Below are 20260 nucleotides of genomic sequence, written 5' to 3'. Positions count from 1 at the left end.
TATTCCCTCCTCTTCTACTTTTTGGAAAACTTTAAGGAGGTTGGGTATTAGGTCTTCACTAAATGTTTGATAAAATCCAGCGGTGAAGCTATCTGGCCCAGAGGTTTTGTTCTTAGGTAGTTTTTGATTACCAGTTCAATTTCGTTGCTGGTAATTGGTCTGTTCAGATTTTGTTTCTTTCTGGGTCAGCCTTGGAAGGTTGTATTTTTCTAGAAAGTTGTCCATTTCTTCCAAGTTATCCAGTTTGTTAGCATATAATTTCTCATAGTATTCTCTAATAATTCTTTGTATTTCTTTGGTGTCCATAGTGATTTTTCCTTTCTCATTTCTGATTCTGTTTATGTGTGTAGATTCTCTTTTTTTCTTGGTAAGTCTGGCCAGGGGTTTATTTTGTTTATTTTCTCTCAAAACTAGTTCTTGCTTTCATTGACTCTATTGTTTTATTCTTCTTGATTTTTTAAATTTCTGCTCTAATCTTTATTATGTCCCTCCTTCTACTGACTTTGGGCCTCCTTTGTTCTTTTTATAGTTTCATTAATGGTGAGTTTAGACTGTTCATATGGGATTGTTCTTCTTTCCTGAGGTAGGCCTGCATTGCAGTATACTTCCCTCTTAGCACGGCCTTCTCTGTGTCCCACAGATTTTTGCAGTGTTGAACATTGTCATTTGTCTCCATATATTGCTTGATTTCTATTTTTATTTGGTCATTGATCTATTGATTATTTAGGAGAATGTTGTTAAGTCTCCATGTGTTTGTGGGGTTTTTTTTTTCTTTGCATAATTTATTTCTAGTTTCATACTTTTGTGGTCTGAGAAGCTGGTTGGTACAATTCCAGTCTTTTTTAATTTACTGAGGCTCTTTTTGTGGCCTAGTATATGATCTATTCTTGAAATGTTCCATATGCACTTGAGAAGAATGTGTATCCTGCTGCTTTTGGGTGGACTGTTCCATAGATGTCTGTTAGGTCTGTCTCTTCTCATTTGTTGTTCAGTGCCTCTGTCTCCTTACTTATTTTCTGTCTGGTTGATCTGTCCTTTGGAGTGAGTGGTGTATTTAAGTCTCCTAAAATGAATGCATTGCATTCTCTTTCCCCCTGTAATTCTCTTGCTATTTGTTTCACATATGTCGGTGCTCCTGTGTTGGGTGCATAGATATAATGGTTATATCCTCTTGTTGGACTGACCTCTTTATCATTATGTAATATCCTTCTTTGTCTCTTGTGACTTTCTTTGTTTTAAAGTCTATTTTGTCTGATATAAGTACTGCAACTTCATGTTTTTTCTCCGTATTAGTTGCATGAAATATCTTTTTCCATCCCTTCACTTTTAGTCTGTGTATTTCTTTGGGTTTGAAGTGAGTCTCTTGTAGGCAGCATTAAGATGGGTCTTGTTTTTTATCCATTCAGTGAGTCTATGTCTTTTGCTTGGTGCATTCAGACCATTTACATTTAGGGTGATTATTGATAGGTATGTACTTATTGCCATTGCAGGCTTTAGATTCGTGGTTACCAAAGGTTCAAGGTTAACTTCCTTACTATCTAACAGTCTAACTTAACTTACTTAGTATGCTATTACAAACCCAATCTAAAGGTTCTTTTTTTCTCCTCCTTTTTCTTCCTCCTCCATTCTTTATATATTAGCTATCAGATTCTGTACTGTCTATCCCTTGATTGACTTTGGGGGTAGTTGATTTAATTTTGCATTTGCTTAGTAATTAACTCTTCTACTTTCTTTATTGTGGTTTTATTGACTCTGGTGACAGCTGTTAAACCTTAGGAACACTTCGTCTATAGCAGTCCCTCCAAAATACACTGTAGAGATGGTTTGTGGAAGGTAAATTCTCTTAGCTTTTGCTTATCTGGAAATTGATTAATCCCTCCTTCAAATTTAAATGATAATCTTGCCAGATAAAGTATTCTTGGTTCGAGGCCCTCCTGCTTCATTGCATTAAATATATCATGCCACTCCCTTTTGGCCTGTAAGGTTTCTGCTGAGAAGTCTGATGATAGCCTGATGGGGTTTCCTTTATATGTGATCTTATTTCTCTCTCTGGCTGCTTTTAATAGTCTGTCCTTATCCTTGATCTTTCCCATTTTAATTATTGTATGTCTTGGTGTTGTCTTCCTTGGGTCCTTTGTGTTGGAAGATCTGTGCACCTCCATCGCCTGAGAGACTATCTCCTTTCCCAGATTGGGGAAGTTTTCAGCAATTACCTCCTCAAAGACACCTTCTATCCCTTTTTCTCTCTGTTCTTCTTTTGGTACCCCTATAATGTGAATATTGTTCATTTGGATTGGTCACACAGTTCTGTCAATATTCTTTCATTCCTAGAGATATGTTTTTCTCTCTGTGCCTCAGCTTTGTATTCCTCTTCTCTAATTTCTAGTTCATTTACTGTCTCCTCTATTACATCTAATCTGATTTTAAGCCCCTCCATTGTATGTTTCATCTCAGATATTAAATTCCTTAATGATTTAATCTCAGTTCTGAATTTGTCCCTGAATTCTTGAATATTTTTCTGTACCTCCATGAGTGTGTTTATGATTTTTATTTTGAAATATCTTTCAGGAAGATTGATGAGTTCAGTTTCACTTGGCCCTTTTTCTGGTGTTTGTGGGATTTTCATTTGAACCAGGTTCCTTTGACATTTCATTTTTGTATGTGGTGTCCTCTAGTGCCCAGATGCTCTACTCTCTGGAGCTGCTCAGCCCTGGAGCAATGTCGGGGGTCATCGGAGAGCAGCCCTGGTGCCTGGGCAGAGGAAAGAGCTGTTTCCTAGTTCTCTGCTGCTGTGCCTGTCTTCACTGCCATAACTATGGGCCGAGCTCTGGTGTAAGCCTCTATACTTTGCATTTGTAGCTGCTATATGTTGGGGCCTCCCTCTGGCTCACCTGATGCCAGGGCAGGGGCTTCCAGTTTGCGTGCTGGTGTCAGCTGGCTAGGAGAAAGGCGCAGCAGGGTGTATATCACAGTGGGGTTCCTCAGAGCTGCGTAGCCAGCTAGGGGTATGGAGCGCCTGAAGCTCCTAAAAGTTCCCAACCTGCTAGGCAGATTGCACTCGGACAGTTTTGTCCACCTGTCCTTTCTCCTGAGCAGCAAGCTCTGTGCAATCCTTGCCCCTTTAGCAGCCCTCTCACTGTTAGGAAGTCTCTCAGACTGCCCGCCTTTCTTTTGTCCCAGAGCAGCCAGATGTGGATCACTGTTTTCCACATGTGGCTGGAATCTCAGTCTCTCCAAGTAATCTGCCTGTCTTAACTTTCCAACCCTGCTAATCTCCAGAGCACCATGCAATGTAGGTTCATGCTCCCAGAGCAGATCTCCAGGACTGGGTGTTGAGCAGTCCTAGGCCTCCACCCCCTCCCCGTTCCCTTTCTCTTCCTCCCGCTGGTGAGCTGGGGTGGGGGAAGGGCTTGGATCCTGCTAGATCACCGGTTTGGTATATTACCCTGTTCCATGAGATCTGTTCTTTTCTCCAAGTGTATGCAGTCTGGCACAGTCTTTCCTGTTGCTCTTTCAGGATTAGTTGTATTAACTATATTTTTATATTATATGTGGTTTTGGGAGGAGGCCTCTGTCTCTGCTCTCACTCTGCCATCTTTAATCCTGTCTCCGAAGATGGGATCTTTTTGTCTGCCCTTTCTCTAATCTTCCCAGCCCTCATCATTATTTTTTTCTTAAGGGCTCCCACTTTCCCACATACTGATCAAGCGTGCCCTCTAGGTATTGTGACAGGCATACCGTTTAAACTGTGACCAAAGGAAGGAGTGAAGACCAAGTAAGAGCTCTTTATCCTTGACTCTGTACTGAGAGGTCAGGAGCCCATTTGGATTGTCCATTTAATTATCCAAGGCAAGCCACATTTCTTACACCAGATCTTTTTTATCTTGGTGCCTTAAGTCCCCAACAGCTCCAAGTAAACCAGATGGTCCAGCTTTAAAGCCTCCTAATGAGCCAGGCTTCTTTTTCTGAATATGTAGAAAAGGAGTAAAGTTACTTTTCCTGAGTTCCTGAACCAAGAAGGGAACATTTAACCCTGACATTCCCCAGGATGCTGTTTTCCTCACCTAACTCTGGCTTTAAATGGGTAATGAAGGCTCAGCAGTCTCCCTTCACTTTCCCTACTGCCTAGGTTTAAAATGTTCCTCACAACCTTTCTCCATGTCATACTTCAAGATGTTCTCACATTGCCTTCTGTCTTCACTGCCATCCTTTTGATTTTAAATTACCCTGTCCAAAAAGAGATGATCACATCCTCAAGTTCCCCAGGGTGTTCTGCTGCTCCCAGAGTCTCAAGGTAACAGCTCCAGGGGATGACTTGAGGCAGCTACATTATAAGAGAAACAGGGGAGACTGCTTGGGTTGGTGGTAAGGACTCGAAGCAGTATCCAGCTTTTGATCAGCTTTATCTGGGCTGGTCAAGAGCACCTTAGTCAGACCTGCCAAGGTCCCTGGTCAGCTGTATTACATGTGTCACCAGCCTAGCATCAGGGGATTCAGAGAATTCTTACTTGACAGGGAACCAAATAAAACACAGACTGTGGTCTACACTAGAAGTTGACAGGAGAAAGAGGGCCCAAAGCCATTTGGGAAGCAATGCATAATGTTCTCATAAATTCCTGATGGTAGCACTAGGAAAGCCCAAGTGGTCCCCCAGATGTGACTGCAGATGTTTCTCATTTGACTGTCCAACAGGCTCAGGCTTTGTGTTGAATAGTCCTACATCACTTTGCTCATAAGCCTGAAGGTCACCAAGGCACCACAGCTGAGAGATGAGGTCAGTAACCAATGAGCCCTATAAGAAGGAATCACCACGCTAAATTACTTTGGATTTGACATCAGTCCAGAAGCCCATGGATCAATGACTCAGGAAGCCCTTTAGGAAACAACAGAATTCTTGAGAATTCTTCATGACATTTGGATGCCAAGCCAGAGATCCTCTTATTGCTTTGATATGGGTCAGCATTGAGACCTTGAGCAATTAATGACCAACCTGTTCTGTCAATCTAATCCTCAGGGAAGGTGGTCACCACCTGTCCATGAAATGCACTGAAGAAAGCTCCAAAGGGAAAGTCATGGAGAAGTAGGCCAGCCTCGCTCCCAGCACTAGCTTCTCTCCATCTTTCATCAGGAAACCTGCCAAGGCAGTGGGGAGCTCCTTCACATCTGACTCGCTTACTCCGCTCACACACTTTCCCTACTCCTGGAGAGAAATTTTCAGATAGTTGGGAGAAAAGATGCTTGGTATAATCTGTTTGGAATAGAAGGCATTGAGGCAATTTCTTATCCTTATTTGTTAATTCCGCTCAACTCTAGAAAATGTTTCCCTCAATTGGCAAGAATTTTCCCAGTGTCGAGCTCTTTAACTCAGCTTCCTTTAATAAATATTAAATCTTGGGGAGGGGAGGTGGGGAATGAATGAAAGCGAATGTGTCTGCATAATTGCCTCTTTCCCCCTTGGTGTCCAGATCCACTGTTTTCCTGTCTGTCTCATTTTTCCTTCTAACACCAGCTTCATTTGCAGGCTCTGGGCTTTATTACATGGATAGGCAGTTTCTGTTTGCTGTATAGATTTACAGCTGTATAAGGTCTCAACTGACGTTCTTACTGGAAAATGAGATAGAATACAAATTACATTCTACACCCATGTTAAGACAGCAGAGGGTATCTGCCAGCTAACAGAGTTCACACAATGCAGTTCTTTTTTTCTTTCTGGCTTCAGTGCCCATCAAGAGGAGATAGGAAATATGGTCAACCTATCATTCTTGCACACTCGTTGCTCTAAACTTCTGTCTCTAAACTTGTTTACAAGTTGTCAGATCTCTTTAACCTGACCAGTGTCAGTGGGCTCTCGTTTGTGTCGTTAAGCACTACTCTGTTGTTGGGCAGAGGCTTAGAATAGTTCACCGTTTAAAAAGCCTCCAACTTTAATAGAAAAAGACCAGGGGCACGTAAGGGAGCATTCACTGAATGGCCTGCAGAAAACTCCCAACTGCCCCATGAAACAAGAGCTACTTATTCAGGGGGCTTTTGAGCAAAGGTGATTTCTTCACATGAGCCAAACATACAATCTCTCCCTTCATGTCATAAAGCCACATCTGAATTTAAAGGGAGAATATTTCAGGGTGACAGCCTTGTGTCACCCAAGTAGGCAGGAGACTGGGACTGGGTAGCTGGGAACTACTGAGTTTCCATAGGGACTGATTTATCCTACACTTTGCATCTGGGCTCTGTTTATGAGCCCGGCAGCCTCACACAAAGCTGCCTTGGAACAGCCTGCTGTGGCGGCATGGCTGACTTGGGTTGGGAAGCTTCTGAAGGGAAATAAATAGGAGGGTGGGAGCTTAGAGGCCAGAAGGGAGAGTTAGCCATGGTGACAGTGAGGAAATTAATGAAGGCGTGGTAGGGCTCCTTTCTCCTGCGTGGCATATATATAGAGAACGAGTTAGCTAATTGAAACATCCCATCTGGTGCTTTCATTCATTTGTCTTACAAGTATTTCCTGGGTGCCTGCTGATGCTGAGAATAGAAGACTAAGACACTGCCCCTCCATTGCAGCACTCGTCACAGTATCCTGTCAGTAAAACGAGACAAGTCTTAAGGGAAAGGACCTACATCCTATAGCCTGTGACCTACTGGGCCACAATTTCTTCATATGTTAAGTGGGAATATTAATAATAGTGAATACTTCACAGGGTTTAGGTAACACATAAAAGCAGTAAGCCTGGTTCATATAGTAAGCTCTTAATAAATTTAGGTATCTTTTTGTTGTTTTGATACCTTCCCTCCCATATAGAGTGCCAGCAGTTGTGGAGGAAGAAAAAGGTAAGGCCTTAAATAGGATGACAGATACTTACTCACCAAGGGTTTTATTCACTTACCTCTCCAGGACCTCCCCACCAGTGGTTGCATTTTCCAGCAGCTTTGTAGGCATGCATGAGAGACTCCATGGAAGGAGACATGAGAGCGAGGTAGCTAAGGGAAAAAGCTCTGTAGGAGAGTCAGATGAAAACACGAGGAGGAAAGAATAAACAGGGTGACAGCAGCTGGTTAGCTTAAAATCTCCACTTTCTGAACGATTGAAAGTAGGTGTGTACAATCTCCTTTCCTTAAGGTCCTCAAATCAGAGAACAAGAATTTAAGATTTGAAAGGGACCCTTTCTCAGACTGATCCCACTCACTCATCATCAGTACATTTAGTCCAGCTAAAGCTGTCATTTTTCATTGTTGACCATACTCCTGGACAAGCTTGTCATGAATTTCAAGGTACACCCCTATTTTCTTGGCAGTTGCTAAAGGCCTGGCAGTGCCCCATGAGCCCAGCTCCTCTCCTTCCTTCCCACTGAGCTTTGTCTGCCCCCTCACCCACTTCCCACACTTAGGTGCATTTGGACTTTCTCTTAAAAGGAGTTGGGCCCAGATTATGAGTTTTCTTTTTTAATTACAGAGCTATGTCGGTCTGGCCTTAGAGGAGGTAGATCAAAGCCGTAGCAATATTAAGGTAAATTTTGTATTTCTCATCTGAGGTTTCTAGTCACTACTTCCTGATTTTGATCAGTTTGTTGTATACCTCCTTTTAATGTATAGCAAGTGGGAGAGTGGGGTGGGAAGAGTATTTTGCTTTTTTGTGTGTTGCTTTATCCCAAGTGGGGCAAGCTTTAGTAGTGTTTGTAGTCTGTTCTTGAAAATAGACATGTTCCAGAACACAAGATGGGAAGATATTTATTAGAGCTCCTGGATTTTTATGTCTGATTCTTTTGGTTCAGGCAAAAAACACCTATCCTCCTCATCAGAACAGTTTATATTCCTACCACAGCCATCCCAATAATCCACATTTGGATCACATTAAGAATATATAATTATATATATTTATATGTGGTATATTATATATTTGGCTGTAATACATCATAATATATATACTGCTTTCTCTTGTCCTGTCTTAGGCTTCCAAAGTCTTTATTCAGGTTTAAGGAACTAGATAACCACAAGTCTGTACTCAGTGGTATTATTAGTAATAGTGTTCACCCAGCAAATGAGCTTCTCCTAGTTAGTAAGCTAGAAAAACTCATATAGGGCTTCCTAAAGGAAACCATGATGTTATAGCTTCACTTTGAAATTAAAAACATTACTGAATCCTGCAGCAGATAACTTCTGGAGAACCTTCCAGCTCATTGCTTTGCTTAGAACCAGCAGAGAAACACCAGTGGGCCTGCCTAGTAAATCATTCATGAGGTCACCTGTCTACTCCTATAAATAAAGGAGAGGAAGGTCTGTACCGTGACTTTCACCTTGTTGGCAGGGCCTGGAGCCTGGATCCACTCAGATAGTGCTCTTCAGGATGAGTTTGGAACTTGCATTGATGACTTCTTAGTGCTGGCTCCCATCTTAACCTTAGATGTGCCTTCTTTCTTTACACAGGGATATAACTCTTTCTAGCAACTTTTATCCTTGGACAAAAATAGATGAAGGAAGAAGCATTTATAAGGACCTGCTTAGCTATTTCTTACCCATTATTTCATTTAAGTCCCTGAAAAACCCCGTGAAGGAGGTAGCATTAGCCCATTATGTAGATGAGAAATTTAAAACTCAGAAAAGGTGATTTGCTTATGGTCAAACAGCTTAAAATAGCAGAACCAGACCTCCTGAAATGTAAACACAAGTCTGATTCCAAATGCAAAGCTGCCTCACCGCCCCCCTCCACCTCGCCTTAGCAAAGAAGAGACATAAGATGGCTTCAGATCACATGGGGACTGTCCCCATTCATTGTGGGCCTTGGTGAAAATCACTGCCTTCACAGGCCTTAATTTCCCCAGGAGTAAAACCAGGCTGTAATACCTTTCCCTTCCCATCTCTTAGGAATGTGTGAGGTCAGAGGAGTCATGGGTTGGAAAGATTATTTGAAATGTGCTTTTTATAAACATGAGGCATTAGATTATTACTTTCACAAATGTTAACTTCTCTAGTTTGTCAGCTTTTGGGGCAGTTCGCTTTCAGTTTTATTGAAAGGAATATGATGGAATCTGAATGTTTAAAAATATTTATAACAGCAATCTCTTGCCATGTTACCAGATGGAACCCAAGTCCTGGAATTTCCCAAAATCACTTAAAAAATAATTCTAGTCAAGTAGACAGTTTGTACTCAGGGCAATAAACTGGATCCTTGCTTATTAAACCAATCTAGACTCCCAAGCTGGTCTGTCACATTCTGCTCACTACCCTTGAACAGATAAAATCATTGTTACCCTGTGACTTTTGCAGGCCTACTCCCTCCCTCTTCCTTCCACTGAAACTCAAGCCTATGTTCAGGGTTGGGTTAGTTGCTGTTTACTCTCTTATATAACATTCCTGTTAGAACGAAGGTCTAAGCCCTGTGGCTCTCCTACTTGCGGGACCGCTTTGCAGCCTCTCTGACTTACGGACTCCAGGCCCCAGGCTTCCCAGTGTTGCTGTCTAGCTGCCGCAGTACAGTTGCAGTCAGTCCTTCAGTCCCAAATGGCTGCAAACTTCCCACAGATGACATCAGCAAAGTGGTGTGTTAGTGAAAAGCATCTCTGCACCGGAGACACCAGGCAGGTAACTCTGGCTGTGATCCCTTCACAGCCTGCTCCAGAGGGAGAGCGTGGTCCTTGAAGAGGGGCTAAGGAGGCGTCCAGCTCTGAAGGGGGCATTTAAGATGCTGCATAACCTCACTGCCCAGTGTTCTCTGTCAACGAAGTAGATGATTCAGCCTCAATGCCACTTCTGTGTCACCTATAGAGCCTGGTGATTTTTATTTATTTTAATTGTTCTTATTACTGAAGGCAGCTGTTTGGAGGAAGTAAGAGTTAAAAGCTCAGAGGGACCTCATCTGATTATGCTCTACTACAGGGAAGTTTTGGATCCAGGGACTCTGGTTTTTGAAAAACAGACATGTGCAGCCTTAACTTGAATATCTGAGAGGAAACCAGTCATGGACTGGTTGGAGAGAGGGCCCCAGAGCAAACAAGGCTTCCTGTCTCCCAGGTGTTGCCCCCTCAATATTAGGAGTATGGAACCAAGATGAAATCACTTCTCAGATGAAATCATTCCAGCTGAGCTTGCTGGGTGGTAACAGATGATTGGTGTGCTCTTTCTACATCTGCATGACATTGTCCCCAGCGTGCTGGTGAGCCATCTGCTCACAAATGACCCCCATGCCTCCCACCCTCCACATGTTGAGTATAACCACCTCTTTCTTTTGTTTTCCCAGCATTAATAATAAGCTACAGCAGCCAGAAGCAGCTGCCGGGGTGTTAGAATACGCCATGAAACACTTTGGAGAGCTGGTAAGTGCCTCGTTCCTTTTAGAGAAACAGGATATGGAGTCCTGGTTAGGGGGCATTCGGCCACAACCTTGAGGGAGTTGCTTTTGTTTTGTATTTTTTTCCCAATTGGTAACAATTCCATGCTGACTCACCAATATCTCAAGCATGAAGGAGACATGGCTATATGGAGTATATAGAAGTGAACACAGATCTTGAGGACAGATTCTAATAAACTGAGGGACTTTCACAAATGTTAACTGATATTTATCAAACTCTTAGCATAAGCCTAGCCCTTTGCTAAGTGCTTTATATACTTCATCTAATTCAGTCCTCACAACAGCCCTATGAATAGGTGCTATCATTATCCCACTCTACAGATGAGAAGACTGGTCCCAAGAGGATAATAGCCTCACCTAAGCTGAATAAATGTCAGAACCACAGTTTGAACCCAGGAAGTCTTACATGAGAGCCCAGGTGTTTAACCCTGACCTGAATTATCTTTGTTTAGTCTGTGGCAGCTAGCCTACAGTTAACACTAAGTGTGTACTTCAGAGCAAACCATGACCAATTCTCCAGAAAAAAAATATTTTTTACCTGATATCAAGGGATTGTTCCATTTCATTATTGCTTACACAGCTGCTTCTCTCCTGCCATCTCTGTCCTACCAATATTAAAATGTGTCTGTTACTCTTTGTGGTCCTGGGAGGGTACTTTGGTAACTTCCTAACTGTCTATAAAGCATTAATTTAATCAACTTAACATTGACTTCCTGGAAGGTCAAGAAGTCCTGGATCCATATATTTGATGAGAAACCTTTTATTATGGAGGTCAGTTACTCTGGTTTGCCTTAGTCAAGAGCCCCGTATGTTACACTGAAGAAAATGTGGCTGTTTCACAGGCTTTTTGCCTCACGCAAGGGCTAGTGAAACTTGTCGGGGAATATCTTGTCATCTTGAGCACATATCTGTGACTAGACTAAGAAAGCATCCTCCAGAAGGACTGTCTCATCCATCTTTGCCACAGTCCTTGTTTGCAGAGGGAAAGAAGTGGGCAGAGAGGGCGCTTAAGGTAGTCCACCCAGGAAAGATATCCTGTCCTTTGATATCCTTAGAGTTTAGATCACATTAAGTGCTGACTAAAATGGATTCCACGAGCATCTGGTATTCAGGTGATCTGCCAACAGATAGTTTATACCTCAGTGGTTGGAGCGCCAACCTTAAATGAGAGTTCCTCCTTCTCCAGGTTCTAGAGGTTGCCATTAGCTCTAGGATTATTGCTAAACCCATGGTGTATTTTTTGTTATATTTAGGTAGCTGAATCGTATTAAGCTTGACAGTGATTTGCTTTTTCTTGGCAGAGCCTGCGCTCTGTCGGCACAATTTATGTAACAGCAGTCTCATTAGAATTTTGTGTGATGCGTCGCCTAAACCTTATACTTTCTGCAATCTATTGCAATTCAAAATATCCTGCCCCCTACCTAACCCATTCCTGGTGCTCCTTCCTCCACTTCCTGTTTATTCATATTGGGTGTGTGCCCTACATTAGTCACTTAGCCCCTTTTTTTCCACCCAATGTACAAATTCAAAACTGGAAATGTACCAGTGTTATTTTTTAATTTCAGAGTTTTTAATTTTACATTGTCATTACAGTCACTGTGTTCTAAGTTTTCTCTTTAACAAATTGGGAAAATGAAGGTTAGGTAGTTTTACCTTCCACAGAGCCAGATATGCCCCTTTTGGCAAACTCAGTTCGGAACCCTGAACTTGAGGAAAGGGCCGTTGTGGCAGCAGGATTAGTGCAGGGGCAGCACAGGGGCTTGGGACTGCCAAAAACAAATGAGGGAAGTAGGCACAAGTTAACAACCTAAAATAGAAATGGCCTTTTTACAGAAGTTCAAGAAGAAAAGGTCCTTTCATAGCTTAGCAGAGTAACTGTTAATATATACGCTGCTCAAATATCAGTTTTAATTAGAAAGGAAAGGAAAGTAATGGGGAAAACGAATGTGGGCCCTGCATTATGTCATACAAATTCCACTGTGAAATCGTATTGCTGTTAAAGAAATCCCGGGAGAGCCACTACCTTGGCCTGATAGAGAAATAGTCATTTACTAAGCTGGTGATGAAGAAGCCCAGAAGACAAACTGAGTAGAGGGCAGAGGGAGGGCAGACAGAGCCATAAAACAGGCCCCTGATCAGTTAGGGAGCTGTAGTCCGTGACTTCTAGACCATAGCACCCCTCATTTACATGGCCAGCACTGCCTTTCAGCATGGCACGCCATCTGCCCGGGTAGCGATCTCTCCCTTGGCCCCGGCCACCAGTAAAGCTGCCAAGCACTGAGCAGGAAAGAACATTGGATGGGAGACTCTAGAAGAAGGAATTTTAAGTGGTAGTGTTGTATTGTATTTTAAATTATTATTTCCTGAAAGTTTAAAAATGCATTAAGAAATGCAGAGAGTCAAGAGCTTTTAAAAAGTGAGTTGTTTTCCTCCAGCAAATCTACCAACGTGGCCTGGTCTTTCTGGTTCCATCAGGAAAGCAGCTGCCGTTGCTGCCATGTGGCCTACTGTCAGCATTCCATTAAACTGGGGCCATGTTGTAGGAGCTCTTGTCAGGGTTTCCTGCTGTCCAAAATGACTTCCACTGTCCTTGAAGCCCTACATGCTGGAGTTCTGGTGAACCCTGTGTCTGGGCAGGAAGTGATGGGGATGGAGCATGGCCTGTTGTCTGCTCTTAGGTTGTCCCAGGATCATTCCATCCATGTGCCAAGGAACTAGCATTCCCACCATCACCACCAGATGTTCTGAAGTTCTTTTCTACCAAAGCCCAGACATACTGTGATAGGTGAAGTATCCCACATACAACACAGCCCCTTCCAAAAGAGGGTGTGTGTGTAGATTAGGAAATGTGCCCCCCTTGTCCTCCATGCCTCACAACAGTCCTCTTTCTTCTCCACGTGGCAGGAAATCCAGGCTACCTGGTACGAGAAACTGCATGAGTGGGAGGATGCCCTTGTAGCCTATGATAAGAAAATGGATACCAACAAGGATGACCCGGAGCTGATGCTGGGCCGTATGCGCTGCCTCGAGGCCTTGGGGGAATGGTGAGCGGCATCAGGAGCAGGTTGCATGCCGGCTGCACACATCACCTCTTTGATCTTTGGATGCAAGAGGTTTCTCCCAAACAGTTCTCACCTGAGATGCTTATTTTTGTTTCATTTAATATGTTCCCAAGAGCCATCTATCACTTTGGTGTTTTTCTCTATGTTCTATCTCAGTGCTTAATAGAAAGGCTCCCTTTTTGTCCCCCCTAACTTAAACTCTATAATGCTCTAGGATAGGACAGGTTTGAGTGTGCTCCTGGATCTACCCCTCCCCTGGCCATCTACCTCACAACCCTCACTGACTGAGGAAGACCTTGTATTCATACTCTGCAACCGTGATTTTTTCTTTTCTTTATTCTTATCACTGATTTTTGGAAAGGAAAAATGACTGCCCTCTTTAGGTGCTTCACCTTTATTGAATTTTTACTATGTGTCCAGCACTATGCCAGGCTTCAGGGGTTAAAAAACCTTGAAACAAGGCCTTCCCTCATTGTGCCATTGATGGGGAAGGCACGTACAGCTAGTTCTTGAAGCCTGAGAGGACAGGGACCATGGCATGAGCAGACGACTCTGAAAGACCCAAAGAGGGAGTGGGGTGATGTTGCAAGGCTTCCTGGAGGAAGCAGTCAGGTTGAGAGACAGTTGGAGGAGAATGGGGAGAAGGAAAGGGTATTCCAGATGGAAGCAACGTAATGCTTAACAGAGAACACTTGCCTAGATCTTCGTGTAGGGCACTGTTGGGGGATGTTGAAGAAAAATTCTGTTTTCAAGCATCAAGTGCAGTTTTGAAAAGTAGTTCAAACAGAACGGCTTACCACAGGCATGAAATAGTTTAACTGCAGTTTTAAATAGCTAAAATGTTATATACTACCTCCCCATGAGCAGATTATTCTGACTCTTTCTTGGGCATGAGACTCGGAGGCCGCTAGTTTATTCCTTCAACCAGTAGTCACTGAGCATTTATTTATTGCCAGTGTATGCCACGCCACAAGGACATAGCTGTGAGCAAGATGGACATAGCCTCTGCCTTCCCAGAGCTCACAGGGCAGACAACCAGGATGCTGTATTGCCCAGCGAATACAGTTATAAAAGGGACGGCCAGGGGGCTGTGGGAAATAAGAAGGGGCCCCAATCCAGGCTGGGAAGGTTCTGGAAGAATTCCAGGAAGAAGTGATATCTAACTTGGACCTCTCCAGTGAGACAGAACAAGCATAGTATGCTCAGGGTTCTGAAAGTTCAGTGTAGCTGAAAGCTCAAGTGTGATGTAGAAAGAGGTAAAAGGTGAGGGAGGAGAGGTAGGCAGGGGCCAGATCATGTGGGCCTTACAGAACAAGTCAGGTTTGGACTTTAACTTAAGGGCTACTGAGATTTTTTTCCAAGCATTTGTAGAGGCATGGTTTATGGGTTTGCATTACAAAAACCCTATAAAAGCAAATTAGAGCATGGAATTGGAGGGAGGCTGGAGAGAAGATGGCAAGACCAGTTCAGAGGCTGCCTAATGGGAGAGATGATGGTACAGATACGGAGGGGTGAGGGCAGGGGGCGTAGAGAGAAGGGGCTGGATCCAGAAATGTTTAGGAGGTGGCACTGACAGGGTTTGGAGACCCCATTAGATGTGGAAGTGGAGAGAAGAAGGAATGTAGTCTGAACTCCTGGAATGAAAGTGAGGCGGGCACATTCAGAACTCCTCAGAGGCCAGGTCAACCCAGAGCCTAGGCTCCCCTAAAACCAGCCTCTGAGGAGCCATCTGGGGAGGCAGAATCCTGCAGCCTGTTGCCTTGCATTTGAATCTGCAGATGAAACCTCTGTCCCTGAAGGCTTTTTTTTTTTAATCTACATTCTTATATTCATTTTTTGTTTTTAAAGCATTACATTTTTGAAAAGGTAGTATGCATGTGGCACAAAATGCAATAGTAAAAAACTGTCAGAACTGTGAAAACCAAGCCTTCTGCTGTTCCCCAGTCACCCAGATTTGCAGGCACTGGGACCAGGGGTAGATTTGTAGGGGTGAGCCATGTGTCTGCAAGTATGCACAGTGTGGTGGGCGCACTATGTACTGTTCACCCTATTTTTTTCATTTAACAAGTCTAGGCTGCCGTTCCTTATCAGTACCTATACATGCTGCCTCTTTTTTTTAAAGGCTACATAATAGTCCATTGTATTAATAATAAGTTTTAGTCTATTTAACATAGACATGATTTGTTTAGAAATTTTATACCTTGGAAAGTTTAAAGAGTTTTATTGGAAAACTCAAAGTAAGGCTTCTAAAAAGATAAGTTGCTTGCTACACATTGCTACGCATGTGCCTTATTACAGATATTCCTGTGGCAAACAATTGCTATTTTTATTTCTTAATATAAAGTTATTACTGTACTCCTAAAATAGATAATGTAATTGTGTTGCATGAAAATATAATGCCAAAGAGTTTAGTCATAGGCATTGGATAACATATATAGATAACAGTATAAAATTATTTGGAATTGGTTTGTCTGATTTAACCATCATTAGGGAGATTCAAGTGTTGATTTATTTTCATGATTAGCATTTCATATTCATCCACCTTAGTAAATTGAGGAAGCATAGCCTACCAAATCAACTTCATTAGTCTGTACAACTAAAGTTGGGATTTTTTATGTCCAACAGGTATCTAAAACTGCACTGTGCAATATGATGTGGCTGTTTTTTAGTTAAATAAAATTACTACTTCGGTTGCACAAGGCACATTTCAAGTACTCAGTAGCCACATATGGCTAGTGGCTACTATACTGGACAGTGCAGATATAGAATATTCCCATTAGTGTAGAAAATTCTCTTGGCTGGTGCTGATCTATAAAGCAAATAAGTATGTTAACAAGAATTAGGCACATGATTTCAAAAATTTATTTCTACTTTTGAGTTGGTTATCATACAACTATATCCTATTAAGATAAAAAAAAAGATGTAAATGTTCTTTAAATTCAACTCAAATCAATTCTTTAAAATGCTTAGTGTCTTCCTATAGGCCTTGAATTTACATATGTCACAGCCTGACATCAAAGCTTTTCACGTCTTAATTCCAACCAACTTCTTCAACCCATTTCTCAGTGCATTCTCCCTCATAATCTGAGCTGTGGGCCAAACTATCTGATCTTCTCCAAACCCCACAGAATTTTTTCTCTGCATTTGTTCCCTGAATTGCCCACCTTCTCTTCTGCTTTTTCTACTTTTTGAAATTCTCCCCATCTTTCAAGATCCACCTGAACTGTTTCTCCTCCATGAAACCTTTCCTGGCCCCTTCTGCCCCCACCTCCCTTTTCCGTAGGTGGGTTAAGTAGAGACAACTTGAATGTATTAGGAGGGACGTTAGATGTAATTTTGTGTGACAGTTGGGAAACTGAGGCTCCTTAAGTTGACATGGCCTACTTGGAGTCTCCCAAGAACAGAGTGAGCCAGGTCTCCTGACATCGCAGTACTTGGCCCCATCTACCTCTGATCTCTTGGATTAGTTCCAGCTTTATAATTAACTATAAAGTGTAAGTGGCTAGTGATGCTGACCAAGGGATTTAAGAATGCAGCAGACTAAAAGAGATTTTTTTTAAAAATGAAAGAAGCAGAGTTCTTTTTCTGATCATATGCAGGTTTTTTATATAGGTTATTCAGTCAATTATATTTAGAGTGCAATTTCTCAATTGATTTTGCTTTGAGTATATATCCTAAACATGCCTGAGGCAGATCTTCACAGAGGCGGCATCAGGAGTGATCTGGGGTTACCAGTGCGTGAAGAACCTACCCCTTTCCCCATAGTCATCTGCCTCCAGGAAGTTAACTACAAGTGCTGGCCCCCCAACTCAGCCCTGGGGTGCACATAGCCCCAGCCTGCAACCAAGGTGGACCTAAGTAAACCCCCTCCTCACACTCTTCCTCAAATGGCCTCCGGTTCTTGAGAACAGATTCCTCAGGAGTGAGATCATAGGCAGCCAACCACTTAGGTGTTCCAAATGCAAGAACACTTTCTAAGGTTTTTGCTTATGGACTAGTGGGAAAGCAGAAGTCTTGGACTATGGGCCTTATACCAGTCCTCCCTGGTGTGCAGTGAGAGGTGCCAGAAAACAGATCCTAGTGTTTGCCCCACAGACAGTCTCATGCTTTTTATTTATTAGATTTTGTTCTCCCCCTGCCCAAGTGAGGACTCAATATATTCTACAATCTTACTTGTAATTGATCTTTGCGGGAGAGGGTTCTGATAGCTCAGTGTGTACTGCAGGGTTCTGCTAGCTGTGGGCACAGCCACAGCTCAAAGGCAATGCTTTTGTCCACCGTCAGGGGCTGCTTTTCCAGGACACTGCACCTGCACCTCCCTGCTTTATCTCTTGTAACGGTTTGTGGTGTTTCATACTGAACTCCCCCTCTGCCTCTAGATGAAAAGCTACATCCCCTGAGCCATGGCATGGAAATGGGCGGTCCTGACAAAAGAGTAGGGGAATACTGAATTGCCTGTGGCCACCAGCTAGAAAACTGAATTCTAGGGTTGGAAGGACTGTTCAGAGATCATGTAGCTTTCTCCCCTCCCTCCAAGCAGAACCTCAAAAAAAATAGGCTGTCTAGAGGAGCTATTCCTACACTCTGAGCCAGTGGTTCTCAGACTGTGGCCCCTGGACCATAGCATCAGCATTGCCTAGAAACTTGTTTGAAATATACATGTTCAGGCCCCAATCCAGACTTCCTGAACTTGGGTGGCACCCAATGCTGTGCTTGAAGGAGCCCTGCAGGGGACTATGATGCACATGACAACTTGAGAACTACTCTGCTAAGATAACCCCCAGCAGGACCCAGTGGTGAAGGATGATGGCAGGAAACCAACCCTGACATTCAGCTTACTTCTGTCACTGGGCTTCAGAAGGTGCACAGGGCAGGATGGCTGCCCACTTCCTCTTTCTCATTTTGATCTTTGTTGTGTATTGTGCTACAAAGCTTGTGTCCCTGGCTCTCGATCATTTGCCAGCAAGATGGTGAAGCCAGTGACTGCCATGCCAGTGTTGGGTGGTGGCCTCCTCGATGTGGTCATCCAGCAGCTTCTCAGCGAGCTCAGCCAAAATCCTTGCAGCACTGAAATTCAGTGTCTTCATCCCCACCCATGTCACCATGTGGTTCAGTGCAGCTCATGTTCCATGAGGCTTCTGAGCCTGGCCTCTTGGACTTTTTCCTTGACCCACTTCCAATACCAAGTTAAAACATCCTGTGGCATCTTTTTCAGAAAGCAGGAAAGATGAAGGTACCTCCTCACCAAGTTGTAAAGTGCATATGAAAGTGGGAGCTCATGTTTGCACAGTAAAAGTTTTATTTCCTTACAATCAGAAGTGGAGCATGGGAGGCAAGCTTTAACGGTGTAGGACATCTCTGTTCTAGAGGGGCTTCTGCTGTCTGGGTATTAGAGTCTGCTGAGCACCATTCATATCTCAACATCTCACAGTCCTCACACTCACAGCAGTTGTGCAAAATGCTAAGAATAAGCAGCATCTGGATTTCTGATAGATGTGACCATTGTGGGGCCTTCTTCCTTCTGTGCAGATTGATTTCATTTGAGTTTCATTTCAGACTGTAGCCATTTATGTAATACTTTTAAGAGCCAGTTCTCCCTATAGCTTTGAGCTGAGAATGAACATCCAGATGTGTCTCCTCAGATTGCTTTCTCTGTAGGCCTGCCAAGGGGAAAGAGCCCGGAGTTCATTGGCATAGGAGAGAAGTTATTTAGTATTTATGAAGAGGGCCAGATGTTTGGGACCTTTCACATCACATAGAGTTAGACATGGTCCCTACCTTTGATAAACTCATTGTCAGGCAAATTATGAGCCCCAGGCCATCAAAACAACAAATTGCTTATCACGTCTCTTTTACATGACCCAGTCAAAAGTGCTTTTTATTTAAAGGCTCCCAGTTCACAGCAGACCTCTGTCACCCTGTTCTCTGTAGCCACAGCTAACCCCGGGGGCTACAGAGGAAGATGGGCAGGTTCTGGAGGTGATTTCAGTTAGCCTGACTATAATTCTCTTCCTTCAGGGGACAGCTCCATCAGCAGTGCTGTGAAAAGTGGACCCTGGTTAATGATGAAACCCAAGCCAAGATGGCCCGGATGGCTGCTGCAGCTGCTTGGGGCTTAGGTAAGGCTTCCCTCATAGGCACAGCAGTCCGTGTGAGGAGAGCAAGGCTGAGGACTCACATTTGAAAAGTCAGGCATTGTGGCTGCAGGTAGAGATGTCAGGTCTATGCAAGTGTAAACCAGTCTGTATCTGCTTCTGCCTTTTCCATCTCTCCTTTCTACCTGATGACTTGTTAGGCATAGGTAAAAATAGCCCTTCATGGGGCAGTGGAGGAAACCAGTGAGCAGTCATCACAATGGAGATATTTAGTGAGCTGTGTTTGTCTTTAACAAGTTATGGGTTTATTTTTCTCTCTTATAAATGAAATCTAGAGGTAGGAATTCCCGAACTAGTATTCTGGCACCATTGTCATAAGCCTCTTTCCATTATTTTGACTTTTCATGGGGCCTCTGTTTTCAGGTCTACCTCATAATCCAGTATTGTTGCTGGAGCTCCACCCATCATGTCCTATCTCAAGCAGGAATGAAGAGAGAAGACAGCTGTCTATCTCCTTTTATTTCTTGACTTTTATTGTAGAACTTTCCCAATATATATAAAAGTGAAGAGACTAGTATAACAAACCCCCATATGCCTTTCACCTTCTCCAACAATTAAAGACTTTTTGGTGGTTTCATTTTCTCTCCTCACCTCCTTGCTGTCCAACACTCACCCATCTTAGTCCTACTCCTCAAGTATTTTAAAGCAGAGATTTCTTTTTAATCCCTATGGACAAGTGTAGATTTCTGACATCAGGCCCCAGCTGA

The 20260-nt window shown here is 43.1% G+C and overlaps 1 protein-coding gene across 4 annotated transcripts in view; it reads left to right on the top strand.

Moving 5' to 3' along the window:
- MTOR (mechanistic target of rapamycin kinase) overlaps nt 1-20260 on the top strand; it is a 144647-nt gene that overhangs the window by 92303 nt on the left and 32084 nt on the right. For all 4 annotated transcript variants that reach the window (XM_036925182.2, XM_036925181.2, XM_036925183.2 and 1 more), the window contains 3 exons: nt 10226-10301; nt 13241-13380; nt 19417-19517. In XM_036925182.2, coding sequence (XP_036781077.1) covers nt 10226-10301; nt 13241-13380; nt 19417-19517 — 317 coding nt within the window. The remainder of the gene's footprint in view (nt 1-10225; nt 10302-13240; nt 13381-19416; nt 19518-20260) is intronic.

This window comes from Manis pentadactyla, chromosome 4 (genome assembly GCF_030020395.1).
Source record: "Manis pentadactyla isolate mManPen7 chromosome 4, mManPen7.hap1, whole genome shotgun sequence".
Classification (NCBI taxonomy): Eukaryota; Metazoa; Chordata; class Mammalia; order Pholidota; family Manidae; genus Manis; species Manis pentadactyla.
Note: the sequence above shows the minus strand (reverse complement) of the source record. Positions and strands in the feature narration are given on the sequence as shown.